General features: G+C 31.8%; 2 protein-coding genes across 4 annotated transcripts in view; both read right to left on the reverse strand.

Moving 5' to 3' along the window:
* LOC119835686 (peptidoglycan-recognition protein SC2-like) overlaps window positions 1-3,682 on the reverse strand; it is a 14,646-nt gene extending 10,964 nt beyond the window's left edge. For both annotated transcript variants that reach the window (XM_038360659.1, XM_038360660.1), the window contains exon 1: window positions 3,379-3,682. In XM_038360659.1, the coding sequence (XP_038216587.1) occupies window positions 3,379-3,607 (229 nt within the window). In that variant the 5' untranslated portion in view covers window positions 3,608-3,682. The remainder of the gene's footprint in view (window positions 1-3,378) is intronic.
* Window positions 3,683-7,063: 3,381 nt separating this feature from the next.
* The window catches only part of LOC119835386 (UNC93-like protein), a 52,437-nt gene continuing 45,438 nt past the window's right edge, over window positions 7,064-14,062 (reverse strand). For both annotated transcript variants that reach the window (XM_038360136.1, XM_038360135.1), the window contains 4 exons: window positions 13,531-13,696; window positions 12,904-13,171; window positions 9,539-9,735; window positions 7,064-9,305 (listed from right to left, as the gene is read on the reverse strand). In XM_038360136.1, coding sequence (XP_038216064.1) covers window positions 9,183-9,305; window positions 9,539-9,735; window positions 12,904-13,171; window positions 13,531-13,696 — 754 coding nt within the window. In that variant the 3' untranslated portion in view covers window positions 7,064-9,182. The remainder of the gene's footprint in view (window positions 9,306-9,538; window positions 9,736-12,903; window positions 13,172-13,530; window positions 13,697-14,062) is intronic.

The raw sequence follows: 14,062 nt of genomic DNA on the forward strand, positions 1-14,062 counted from the left end.
AAGTAATAAATGTTATTTGCAGTTAACAATTTTCTTTTTTCTTTATTACAATATTTATGGCAAGACTAGGTATTTTTGTGTTGCCATGTATTGATTATGATTCCATAATATATTTATGACTAGTGGGCAAAATGTAGTTTTACAACCTTAAATTTTGCTTCTTTATTTTGAGGGCTCCTTGATGATTTGAAAATACCATTGATACCAGTAGGTGGTGTTGCTGTTGAAATTTCCCTCTGTAAGTGTGTTGGTCACCGAACTCCTAAATGGCTGGATCGGTTTGGATGAAACTATGTATAAATATTATAGTAGGTTACTGGATGGTTTGAAAATCATCTGTATCTGGTAGATGGCGCCGCTGTATATATTTAATGGGGCGCTGCTTTGCAAATGAATAAGATTCGAATTTAAACGAAAATGAATTTTAAACAAAAATTCTAAGATTAAGTAAAAGGAGTTTAGTAGCTACATAAACGAAGAACGAAATATAATTTGTAATTTACTAGTTTTTCCCGCGTCATCGAACGCGTACTATTCGGAGTAGTTTAATGTATTTTATTATATATATTTTCACTTTCCACTTGAATCACTCTATCTATTAAAAAAAGAAACAATCAAAATCCGTTGCACAGTTTTTAAGATTTAAGCATGCTTAGGGACATAGGGACAACATTATCATAATAACGGTTGGGAGATTTTTTTAATTGCTGGCAACATTACAAACAGATAATTAGTGTTATATAGGTAAATGGAAATCCGAGTCACACATACACATTGAAATAATCTGGCTGCACTGTTTTGTTCAACGCATTCCGCATAAGTTATTCTTTTAGTCTGAGACATAGACAATACAAATATAGGTACGTGGATGTAATATAGTCTGAGCGTTTGACGTATATAACTATAAATATAATCGCGTCATATGGTAAAGTTACTACACTTTACCATATAACGCGATTTCTGTTAAAACCAATGACTACGAATTGGTACTCAACGTTGTAAAATTATTAAAAAAAATTGTTTGCATATATTGAAACAGATAATATAATAATTCTGTCATTCGATATTTAAATTGGTTCATCGTGATACGACATCGAATAGGGTACGTAAGGTTATCTTGCGAAGTAGTAATGTGAATGTTTAGATTTTGCTAATAGGATTAAAACGAAGAAAAAAATGTTGCAAAATTTTATTAACTGCTCAATGTTTATTTAATGTCAAAAAGAGAAGTGATGCTATAAAATCAATAGCTAGATCGGCCGGTCTCAAACTTTTTTTGGCACAATCCTTAAATCCTTAAAAAGCGCATTTTAATTTGGAAAAAAAGTTAAGTCCCGTGTACTGGGGTATGGGGCAGATGATATACATCTGTTTCACTGATCGATTTTTTTTTGTGTGCCCCCACCGGGAATCGATCCCAGGACCAGTCGGTTCTACGCTCACGCGTTAATCACTGTACCAAGGAGGCGGTCCGTTTGTTTGGAACACCATATATTTAATTAGGTATTTAAGCGTAATCAAATACATAAAAAAACTGATTTGGATCGCACATCGCACGCACACAATATACACAATAAACACATGCAACGCGTATTACACAAATAATAATACGCGATTTATTAAAAATCTAGATTGAATGTTTTAACAAAATAAATCACTATTAAATTACTATGTTTAATAAATTTCTATTATGTATGAGCATGCCTTTTTAATGATTTATGGAAATGTTTAGAGGTATAGTGGTGATTTTTTAATTCGTATCAAAATTTAAAACAATACTTTTTCAGCACACTATCTGCAATCAAAAAGGAAACGGAAAAATGTATGACATGCTTCAAGATGTATGTTTGCTAAAAAATTATGGTTTTCTTTTTTAATGCAGTGCATCATCTGATTTAAGCAGTATAAATCCCCCCCCTCTCCTCCCTCCCCCGTAATATTGTCTATATATTTATTGAGTTATAAGCAAATTATTATCTGCGTTCGTTTCAATTATATTTTTCGCGACACAAATTAGTGATTATTTTTTATCGTGATACTGAGTGATAAAAAAATGTTGACCTGCATTCAGATAACGCTAATTGTATTAAACTTATCAATTTATTGCATTCAAGCGCACCTGTATGCTTCATAATGTGTTAATAATTTGTAGGTATACATTGTTATTATAAATGTAGTTTTTTTGTTTTTTAATTGGTTTTAATAGATCCAGCGGGGAAGCCCAGCTACTTAGATAGGTAATAAGACTAAATTTCGGTAATACAACAAGAGATTTATATATTGGTTGTGTTGGCAATGAAAATATGTTATATTATCTGTAAGATTATCGGAATTAAAATTTGAGAACGGCTTTGAATGTATGAAACAAATCCTAATTAATCATTGTTTACGGTATGACAGCTATATATGATGAAATATTTCTATGACATCGCATTTGCAAAGTAGTATATCTGACTTGTTGTGCTCCGGGTTTGTTTGTTTGTTTTGCGTAGGTACCTACTCTCTAGCCCAGACAGCGGTTCCCATATATACATGCTATTAATAATTAACGCCAAGTTTGGTTGGTTTAAATACAATAAATGCTTTATAATGAAGACACACTATAGTAGTGTCATTTTACAGATGTAAAAGGGTTGATTGTTAGTAGCTAACTTTATATCTGAAGTGCGTGAATTTAAACCAACAACCACAAAATAAGGGAGGACCAAAAAACTCATGTTAGTTAAATTCAAAATACAAATTGTGAAGTAACACATAATCTTCCTTATTGCTCATTATTATGCGACACAACGACCATCTATCCTGAATTGTTTTATGATTATTGGTTTTTTATGTCTAGGTATGTCATACGTTAAACCACATCGCACAGCTAATCGCACACCTGTACCTATAATAGATATATCTATAAATTATATATGACAACAGATTAAAGATTTGTAGACTTCAACAGGCACCCTTGATGTCCTCACTTGAACTCTTGACACTTGAGTTAAATTATTTTATCAAGCATACAATATTATTAGTGGTTCAACTTTTCAAGCGATGTTTAATTATTTTAAATTCACATTTTACTTCATATAAATAAAGTACAACTGCACAAAAATGAACTGAAATATAACAAAAATTATACATCTTAACAAACATAATATATATTTTTATGCATAGTAACACATTTTTATACAGTTAATCAATAACATTGGAAACAATTTAGTAAACAATATTATATTCATATAGTAATTATACATATAAATAATCTCATATCGCTAGCGGAGCAATGCCAATGCGCAAGCAATTACAACGAACAACGCACAAATTGATCAATGTAATAAGTGAAAACATAAACATGGACAAGGAAAATCCTATACAAAAGTTTCTTACCTTTGATCATTTCCGCATTTTGAACATTTTGCGTTACGGAGACAAACTTTGGGCCGATATGCACCCTGGATGACTTGTTGACGTTTAGGTTGGAAACTTGGGGTGTTGAAGCGGCCATGCTTGAGCTGGCGGCGGCGAGGATGCGATCGTCCATGAGGACCACGGGGTTCGCCGTCCCTGGTCCATTACACGCAATTGCATCGTTACCATTGTCTCTTTCCGTCCACATAACAAACACTGGCGACGCGGTAGTGACGCAATCACACAATAACAACGAGCGACGATCCACTCCTCGCTCTGAGTTGTGACTAATGAACACATCGCACTAGTCAAGTAAGAACCTATAGCGAGTTCGGTTTGCAAACGTATGGTAGGTATGCAACGGAGATAAGGAAATCATTATCTTCAAACGCTATTTTTAACCGTAATGCCGAGGAATTAAGGATTACAATGATTAATTGAGCGATGTGATTATTTAATTAACACTCGAAAAATGCAATTTGTGGGATATACAACATTATGTACAATGTTTTTCCTTTTAAGCATCTCGCCGATTATTTTCATAGGTTGACCTGTGTCATCAAGGGTCTATAAGAGCTAGAATAACGCACGCACACATTTTCATAATCAACTAGACACACTATCAAGGGAAAGCATACAATAGTACGCCATTGATCTCGTAGAATAAGCCGAAAAATGTCGCGGTAGTCACAATTCTATAACAGTAAATAATATATTCACGTGATTAAAACACTTACTCCAAAGATCCTTGTTTACACGCAATGACCATTTGCAAACTCCCCACCAGAAGTACAGTGTACCATTTTTACATCCTAGTTACATATTCCTTTTAATCACATTGTTAATGTACCTACAGACAGCGTGTGTGGCAGCCCTTACATAGTGTCCCGACTTGTTAACAAAATGGCGTCTTAGCTTGGGCTTGTTTCTTGTCTCGTCGATCGATGTGCCTAAACGTCTTCGTTGAACGATTGTATGGATTATTAGATAGTGGTGATGGTCCCGAATCATATCACGGTAATGCTTGAATAGTATTACTACTGTATTATATTATCTGTGGTATTACCGTGCCAGTACTGTCAGTACATAGCGCCGCATGCACACATGCGTACGTATTATGCTCAGAAGTAAGAAAACGTGAATTACTAAAAATCTTTTGATTGAATTAAAAATGGAAGAATTATTATAGTATAATGCTGAATACAAAGAATAAAATAATTATTATAATTAATAGAGACTACTACTTACTAATTTATAGAACAATCCTATCCAAAGGTTCATTATCAGAAATGGTTTGTGAAAAATAATGTATCTTTCCTTTCGCTTTCTTTTCTGCATGTGCGTATATGTATGTATGAGTGTGTGCGTGTGTGTTAAACAAAGAGTATTGTATTGTATTTTATTGTATTGTACTATGTTGTACGTATGTATCATTGTTGAAGCACAATGATTTGACGATACATTTAATGATTGCCCTTATATTATAATTGTTTTTAATTATTAAAAGAAATGTTTACAGATATATTGTAATTTTGTATCTATCAAAGAAAACTTGTAGCATTATGTTTTCAACATACTTGATGGTGTGGATAAGGATGAAGCATGTCACACTTTTGTTTTTATTTTAATTATTTTACCATAGACAACGGTTAAAAATGAGATATTTTTAATATCATAGAATGATGAGTTGATATGTGACTCTTCAACTCTTTGTGTTTCCACATTATACGGTACGTGGTTAAAATTGTTATTTCGATTATTTCAGTTAATAATATGGATAGTGTTAGGTCAGTACTCAATTGCAGCTACAATTTTTTCAGATATACCTAATAATATTAGCATAGTATTAAGTCATCTGTTCTAATACATTTTTTTTTTATTTTGAGCAAAAAGATTGTGCAATACTTGAATATTGCTATTTAGTATACTACTAAGCAGTAAATATTGAAATATATCGTACCTTTTATATTCACTGATTGTTCTGGTCTTTACTTTTCCCCTTACCGCTTCACGATATAATACTTAACAGAACATAAAGCAACTAATGATTTTATATTGACTTCTAGAATATATTTACTTTTTCCCGTTGATAATGCACCTAGCAGGGGTAGGGATATATAAAAGCACTTATAAGTTATAAGATTATCAAGATATAATGTGTTTTGTTGATTTCAAATTGGGGAAGAACCGTTTAGATAATACCCAAAAAGTACTGTTATTTTATAATGAGCCGGAAGAAACATTTTATCAATTCAATAACATATCTAGCGAAAACTGGTTTGGACTTGATTTATAATATGAAAGGTTTAGGTAAAATGGCCAAAATTATCTATTACGTCGACGTCACAGTTATCGACAGTTAAGCATTTTGCAAAATCATTACATACAATCACATTTTGAAATGTTGTCATTAAATTTTCAATGAATACTTAATTCATTGAATTAATTTACCATCCCCCGATTACGTATTATATGGATTGCTAATGTCTATCCACGACGACAGTACTCGCATATGACTAGTTTGGGGGATTATAGCCTGAACCCTCGTAGGAGACCTGTGTCCCAGCGGGAACATTTATGGGCTCATGATGATGACGACAAAAATAGTCTGGGTTACTATTTATTATATGTATAGATAACCTACCACATATTTCTTACAAAATCTATATAAATATAAACTTTATTTGATAAGATTGATCTAAATATTCGAATATATGACCCACAAGCAATTTATATTACTGTATATCATGTTTGAAGTCCAAAAAGTGATTAGAACACAATTGAAAGTTTAAAACTTTATCGACGCGTAAGGTTAATATGAACATTATGCAATAGAAAAGTCACAGGCGCTATAATTTTCTTATCAATATGTTTACATATTAATGTCTCACATCGTTTGATTTTGGAAAAATAATATAATACAGCTTATACCCAGGGCAAGCGAATGTAAACAAAATAAATAAAAAAAGCCTAAAAAAATCACGAAATCTGTTCTTACATATCAAGCAACATTTACTTACTAACTTACTAACAACATTCAACAATCTTTAAAATAGATTAGCGTTTGGTCAATGTATTTATATATTACATAGTAATATTAAACAATTTAATTATAAATACAAACAGGTCAAGCTCTTGTTACATAATATTTAAATGTACTACGTAAGCCGGGTTGAACCGTTAGTAATTAATTGGTAAGGAATTAATAAGGAAATAATTAAGTACAATGCTACACAGAACCCTAATATGGGAACGATCTCTATCTGTCAAATACGATTAACTTAGAAATCCAATTTTGCATACATAACAAATTATGATAACTACCGATTTTACTTCGCGTTGTGACAACGAAAAGCTGCCATGACGGGTTCGGTTATAATATTATACATAATACTCAAATCGCTACATGAGATTTACCCTTGTGTTTTTTACCAGCAAATGTTGGTTTACTATCATTATTACTTCGTACGAATGCTAGTACACAGGTGAGTGACTCGGGTAATACGACCGACAGGCTTTTATTTCTTGAAACAATTGTAGACAAATCCATTGCATTGTTTTAAAGATTTAAGCATAAATAGAGACATAAGGATATAGGGACCAAGAAAGAGACTTTGTTTTATACTATGTAGTGAAATGTGAAGACAAATTAAAACAAAAACAATACAACAAACTAAGTGTTTATTTTCATCACAAATTCGTTTTACAGTAAAGTGTAATTAAATGAAATCATTAATTAAACAAAAGAAGTGTTATTTCCAAGTGAAATAGGCGTATGTTCTACAATTACAGCTACTTATATTTTTATACAATAACATATATTTTTACACTATATGTTAATTATCACGTGGTTTTGTTACCCTAAAATTGGTACCCACCGCGCGTACCATAGAATATAATTTTTATTCTATAAATATGCCTGTCAGCATTACATGCTAGGGCCAAATCATCACATCTACATACGGAAATTCGAATATTGCAGGCATTATATTTTATTTATTTTTAATTCGTATCTGCATTATAATTAACTGGATAATTAGTTTTCCGTCTAGGTTGTGGTCCAATACGTATATATTACGTATATTAATGCTGCATAGGTATACTTACGTTACGTTGCATAGAATGCTAGGAATTTTGAATTAAACAATACTAAATGAAGCATTCATGCCTTATACTCTCAATAAATACGTGCTATATTATAAATAAGGGATATTTCTGTAAATATATCGCCTACAACATAGCTATATTAAACATAGCAATGGGTAAACATAAACTTATTCTAAATATTTATAAACTTATGTATACTATAATTTATTTGATCTAGACCTCCTTAATCTGATATTGTAATAATTAGCTAAACGTGAAACGATGACAATGCATCCTTATATAGTTGTGTGTGAGCTGTGTTTACATAGATTGAAACAAAATTATTTGTATGTGAAACTGCATACACACGACGAATCTACAAATAGTGCAACTTGTTAATAAATCAATTCACAAACTAATTAGAATAATAATAATACAAAAATAATAACGCCACCGACATTAGTTGTTGCATAAAAAAACATCACGGTGAAGGTTATTATAAAACTAGTGCTGAAACAATTCAAAGATTAAATAAGATGAATACATAGAAGAACTTAAAAATTACAATATGATCAATGTATTAATGTAATTTATTGGTCATTTATTTTCTATAAAGGAAAATAAATAGACATACAAACTGTACGTTAACCGAAGACATTCCAATACACTTCACATGTCGTCTTTGGTACCAGCCCAAAACAGATAACTAAGATAAATTTTATAGAACTCGTGTATTACAAAATTTACTAGGTTTAGAAGTTAACGATTTGTAATATACTCTTTGTAAACATCATATTATAATTATAAGATCGCAGTTCCTTAGTAATAAATTGTAGTCTTTGTATAAAATTCAAATTGTAACATTTTAAAACAAAGACTTCAATTAAGAAATATTAAAAGAAAAGTAAACACAGCTGGTTGTTCATTCATAAAATTAAATGACGCGTTACTTTCGTTAAATATTGTCGCGACTATAGCAGAGTAAACATAAAAAAAACTTCCAAGAATTAAACCAAATGAAATGAACTTTACTTATTTCAAAGAAAACACCTATCTATTAAATACCTTCTTTTAATATTTTATAATTTGTATTGCAATGTATTCAAATCAAGTTACAGTTATAAAAACATAGTCTTGAATCTTGATCTAATCTTTGTTACTTAGTGTAACGGTAAATGAAGTCCGAGAAAGTCAATAGATAAGATATTAATATATCTTTTATTTTCAATTATAATAGTACATACTTCAATTTTGCTTGCCTCTTATTGTCTTAATACTACATATTGAATTTAAACGTAGGCCGAGTAACCTTCATTTGTACATAGTATTTGTATGTAGTACATTTTTACATCATTTAAACTTTTATTTGAAAGTGCTTTTGGAAAAATCATTATATCCAAAATATAACAAATGAAATTATTCTTATACGTATATATTTGTTGGTGGTTGGTGAAAATAAAGTATTTTACGGAGCCATATCAAAATAATCTATACCTCGATGTTCGAAAAACCTTTGTACTTAAAACTCTGGTCGCTTCGGGAACTGAAGCCAAAACTTATCGAATAGGTATAAATAGATCTAAATAAATTCGATATTATAATTTCAGTATGATTTTGTACCTAAATGTTTTGTGTATGGCAAAATAGCACGAAAAGTGCCTGGCGGTAGGGCGATCCAAGCGATCGTGTCCGACGCTTTACAGGTGCGTTATGATGATCTCATCGTCGATTTCATCCTTCTCATCGTCTTCTTCTGGGGGTTGCTTAGCTGCTTCGGCCGCAGCTACTGGGTTCTCAGCGATGGCCTTTAATCGGCGAGTCTGAAATGATAGACAGTTGTTTTAATTGCGTGATTCTCATCGATCGACGACGATAAACTACCTTATAAGATGATAATTGCTTCGATGAATTGCGTGTTTTGATTCATTGTTTGACGATAACAAAATACATTTCACAACTAGTTACTATTGAAATCTAAAATATGTACTATAGTTTGAGATGACTTCGTTGTTGGAGCAATGACGTAGTTATGGAAGGACGAGTATTTATTCACCTTTCGCTTATGCAGTATCTCCACAATAATGTATCCAACAACTCCGATGAGAAGCACGACCATCATGACATATAGCTTCATTCTGGCACATAGATGAGTAGAGTAAGCGTAGGCTACAACAAACCCAGCGGCTTCCCAGAGCCTGTAGTTGGAGAAAGCAGCCTCTTTGTTACGTCTGAAAAGTACTCCGTATAGACCTGAAACAATTAATATATGGAATGAAATATATGGAATTGATGTATACATAAGACGAACAAAATTTGGAAAGAGGTAAAAATAATACAGAACACCTCAAAGAACAGGAATATAATTACTTCCAAAGCCATCTTCTAGACCCTAAATTTTAATGATTCTAAATATATTTGTGCTTTTCATATTATATTGTATGAAATGTATCGAAATATAATTACAATATATTGTAGTCTCATTCACAGGAGATTGTTAAAGGCAATCATTCAAGAGCTAATTTATTTGTGAAGTTTCGATAAAAACGTGCCTTTGTAAGGCGTGCGTGACAGTTTTGTTGCTACAAAATCACTCTTTGAGACTTCGATACAACGCTGTCCTAAATCTTGCGGTATCCAAGGAGTTGGAGAATAAATGACAATATATTTTAGTTTTACAATAAGTCATTTCTAATCAAACTATCTATTCTTTATTCTAATAAAGCAAATCCTACCGGATTGGACAGGAATATGAAATTATTCTATATTTTTCTATTGATTAGTAAATTGTAAACATTTGGTATGTGGTTTCAATTGTAAAATAAAAAAGTCTGCTACAATAATGAGACAGTTAATATATACTAATACTTTATAAATGACCACGATCTACTAATACTATATGATGAGATATTACATAGCATATGACAGATGAGTGGAAAACTGGTAAATAACAATGGCACGAGTATAGCATGTAACAGAAGGATGTTTCACTCACATTTATCTCATAATTACTTTTAATTGTGATTTAAGTGTTAATAGAACTTAGTTCTCATATTAAATTAACAGATAGCATCGATTCTAGCGGGCATTGTAATTACACAGTACGCTAACAATTTTAACGCTTGTTAAGGATATTTATTTGAAAGATAAACCATTTCCTTGATGACAATGCACTGAAGTTTCTAGATTTTCCAAGTCTTTGTGCGGTATTACAAGTACATGTACTTTTGTGTGGTACAATACATAGTCATATAAAAGGACGACGTATTTAAAGAAAAGTAAAATTGAACATAGAAACATTTAATATTACGACAAGATAGATACACAAATTTTAACGTATAATCCTACTAATATTATGAATGCGGAAGTTTGTGAGGATGGCTGTATGTGTATGTTTGTTACTCTTTCACGCAAAAACTACTCAACCGATTGCAATAAAATTTGGTACGTAGATAGCTGGACAATTGGAATAATACATAGGCAACTTTTTAACCCGATATTCCTACAGGATACAGACTTACGCGGGTAAAACCGCGGGTCGCAGTTAGTTCTTTTCTAAGAAGAAGGTCACTGACATCCCCGGGAATTCCCAAACAAGACCAAATAACAACAAAATTTCCAATCAAACACAGAAAGAATCGAGCCAATCGGTTGAAAATTGACCGAGTTATAGAGAAAGAAAAAAAAAAGAAAAACTAATCGAATTGCGAAGTTCTTGGTACCGTCGGTTAAATGGTGATTATAACTTACACCGTCACCAAGAATGGCTAATGTTCTGGTGTAATGAGAACAAGATAGCTAGCTTTCCGCCCGCGGTTTGTCCTCGTACTAAGATGAAATTCCCGTGAGAATGAAATGTACTTTATGTAAAAAAAATACCTTTTGTCAGTCTCTAGCCTCCTAGCAATATCCAGACGCAAAAATCACACCATAAGACCATTCGTCGCAACGTGAAAAAAAGAAATACATTTCATAGACACTTTCTCATTTATAATATTAGCAAAGATTTACGACAATGTTAATAAGTACTACATTTTTACGGTATACACAACTATATAAGGTCTTAAGTGGGTCGTATGTTTGAACCCTGACATTCCAATATAGAAATGAGGAAAGTAGAAATGCAAAGGCAGATAATAACCAGTTCGCATGTTAGTTCCAAAAAGTACCGTACTCTGGTCCGTATTTGATTGCATTGTAGAAATAATATTTAAAACTGTTCAGTATTATACAAGTATTTATAACAGGAAGTCAGTAATTTTTCATAGAAAAAATTGAATGGAAGTAGGTAACTTTTTATAAGCATAAGGAAATATGTCTTTAAAATATTCGTTTTAAATTATAAAGTGTTCACTACGGTTCTTTGGTTAAATTAATTACTCTGAGAGTAGGCAACTGTATAAATAAAATACTGTTGTTAATATTCCTACTCGAGAATGGTTAAGCTGATTTCGATAATTTTAGTTTTGATGCATTCATAACAGCCAAGGCATGATTTTAAGAAGAAATATAATAGGAAATTCGTCAAAAAAAGTTCTATAGCATTGTGAAGTTCGTCGGGCCTACTAGTAATACATATTAATCATTTATTCATTTTTTATCGAATTCAGTATAGGCAAAGATAATATAATAAAATACTAGGTCAGTAATTAGGTATCTCAAAAGGTTATAATGAATACAAATTTCGATCTTCTTGGTCGTATTCATCAAGCCGTGACGAATAATCGCACGTCCAATAATACATTGCAATCTTAGAGTGGAATTTTATTTCGTATTTTTTACAATTAGCCCGCGGCGAACACTGATGTAGCCGATTATGAGGAGGTCGATGAACCCTCTGAAAAATTACTTATGTGACGCTAGCAAATATCCACAACGGTTACTGTTTTATCACAATTTTAAAGGGTCAATGATAAAATTATAAATTAGAGAAACGTATGTATGAGTAGGTAATATTTTTTCATTTGTATTTATCTATAACACATGAATATAATTACTGAAAGGAAACATTTAAGAGTATTAAAAGTTATTGGTTTATCCGATAATTGTTTCGGAAGATGATGTTGAACGTGACTATATTCTATTGTGTCAGTGTATTCAACCCAGCCAAAAAAATATACATCTCATAATCATTGAAATATATGAATTAAAAATATACCTATATTCGACACATCGCAGGTGTTAACGAGAGAAATTAAATAATTTATCATCATTTAAAATGCGTTTTTCATCCAATGATAATTTTGTTTAAATCTTTGCTTGAAGAAAAAATAGAATTTTTTATTTGGAACTTAATCACTGAAGCTGGTGAAAAAATTTGTTAATGAAATAAAGATATTGTGTGATTTCGATTAAATATGTCAAGTAATTAGTCAATTGATGATAAAAAAAGAATATATTTATGTATTATGGACAACATACCATTCACTTGTGTTTGCCATACGGCATCACCGACTCCCCACAGGCCTGATATCACGAAGAAGGTAGTAGGAGTTTCTGGGTTCGGTCTCCATATGAGAAGCCATACAATGAGTCCCAAGTGAAGAGCTGCTCCCATCACCAGGATGGGAAACCGTCCAATGTACTTCATCACTGAACCGAAAAGAAGTGAACAAATAGCGTTCACCACTCCAAAGCAGATCATCACATATCCGATGGAGCGGATGCCCAATGCACAGGATACGTATGCCTAAAAAAAACACACGTTTTATCATCTTGGCTCGATGCATTCATAAAGCTTAGCAACATTAGCTTACTACACTAAAAAATAAAATCATGATTGTTTGCAATACGTTATGCTATGAAATATCGAATTGTTCATGAGATCGAACGGTAAATTTAGTCATATCTCATACCATTACAAAGTGACAAAGTCGAACTTAAAAGCAAGGTAACAAGAAACGATAAGAGTTACAAAATATATCCAATGTCCATATCCTTCAATTACAGTATCGATTTAATAGTAACTCTCTTTTTATATGGTGTTTTACTTTACAATGGCTATTGCAGTTTATAAGTTTCAATGTTTAGCATACTGTAATTAGTTACCTGTGTATAATCAGCCCCAATAAACGCCTGTTCCATACCGATCCATAACGTGATTGGAATCAACAGTTGCTGATTCGGCTTCTTTAGCTGGTAAGCGGTCGCAGAAAGCAGTTGAATTCCAGTAAGTTCTTTTGAAGGATCTGATTGCCTTTGCTTCTCACCATATCTGTTAATAAAAATTATAATCAATAAATTCAAACTGAAATAACATGCATGTAACGTAGTCGGTTCAATAATAACTACGAAATTATTCACATCAGTCTAAATTTATCTCGTATTTTAATAGCATTATTTTTGCATACAATGTAATTAATAAGAGCATAAAAAACGGCATGATGGATGAGTATGGCGGCAAATTTCTTGGAACTTGCATCGTGGTAAAGCGGGATAAAACTCAGTTTATTTTTGTTTTTAATTAATGGTTACTGAAGTCTCTTGCAGGGCCAACATTCAGTTAAATAAAAATAGTTTTAAAAAACTAAAAAACACGCTTTTCAAGCACATCAAACTAAAAACTATAAAATAATTTTTA

This window comes from Zerene cesonia, chromosome Z, assembly GCF_012273895.1.
Source record: "Zerene cesonia ecotype Mississippi chromosome Z, Zerene_cesonia_1.1, whole genome shotgun sequence".
Lineage (NCBI taxonomy): Eukaryota > Metazoa > Arthropoda > Insecta > Lepidoptera > Pieridae > Zerene > Zerene cesonia.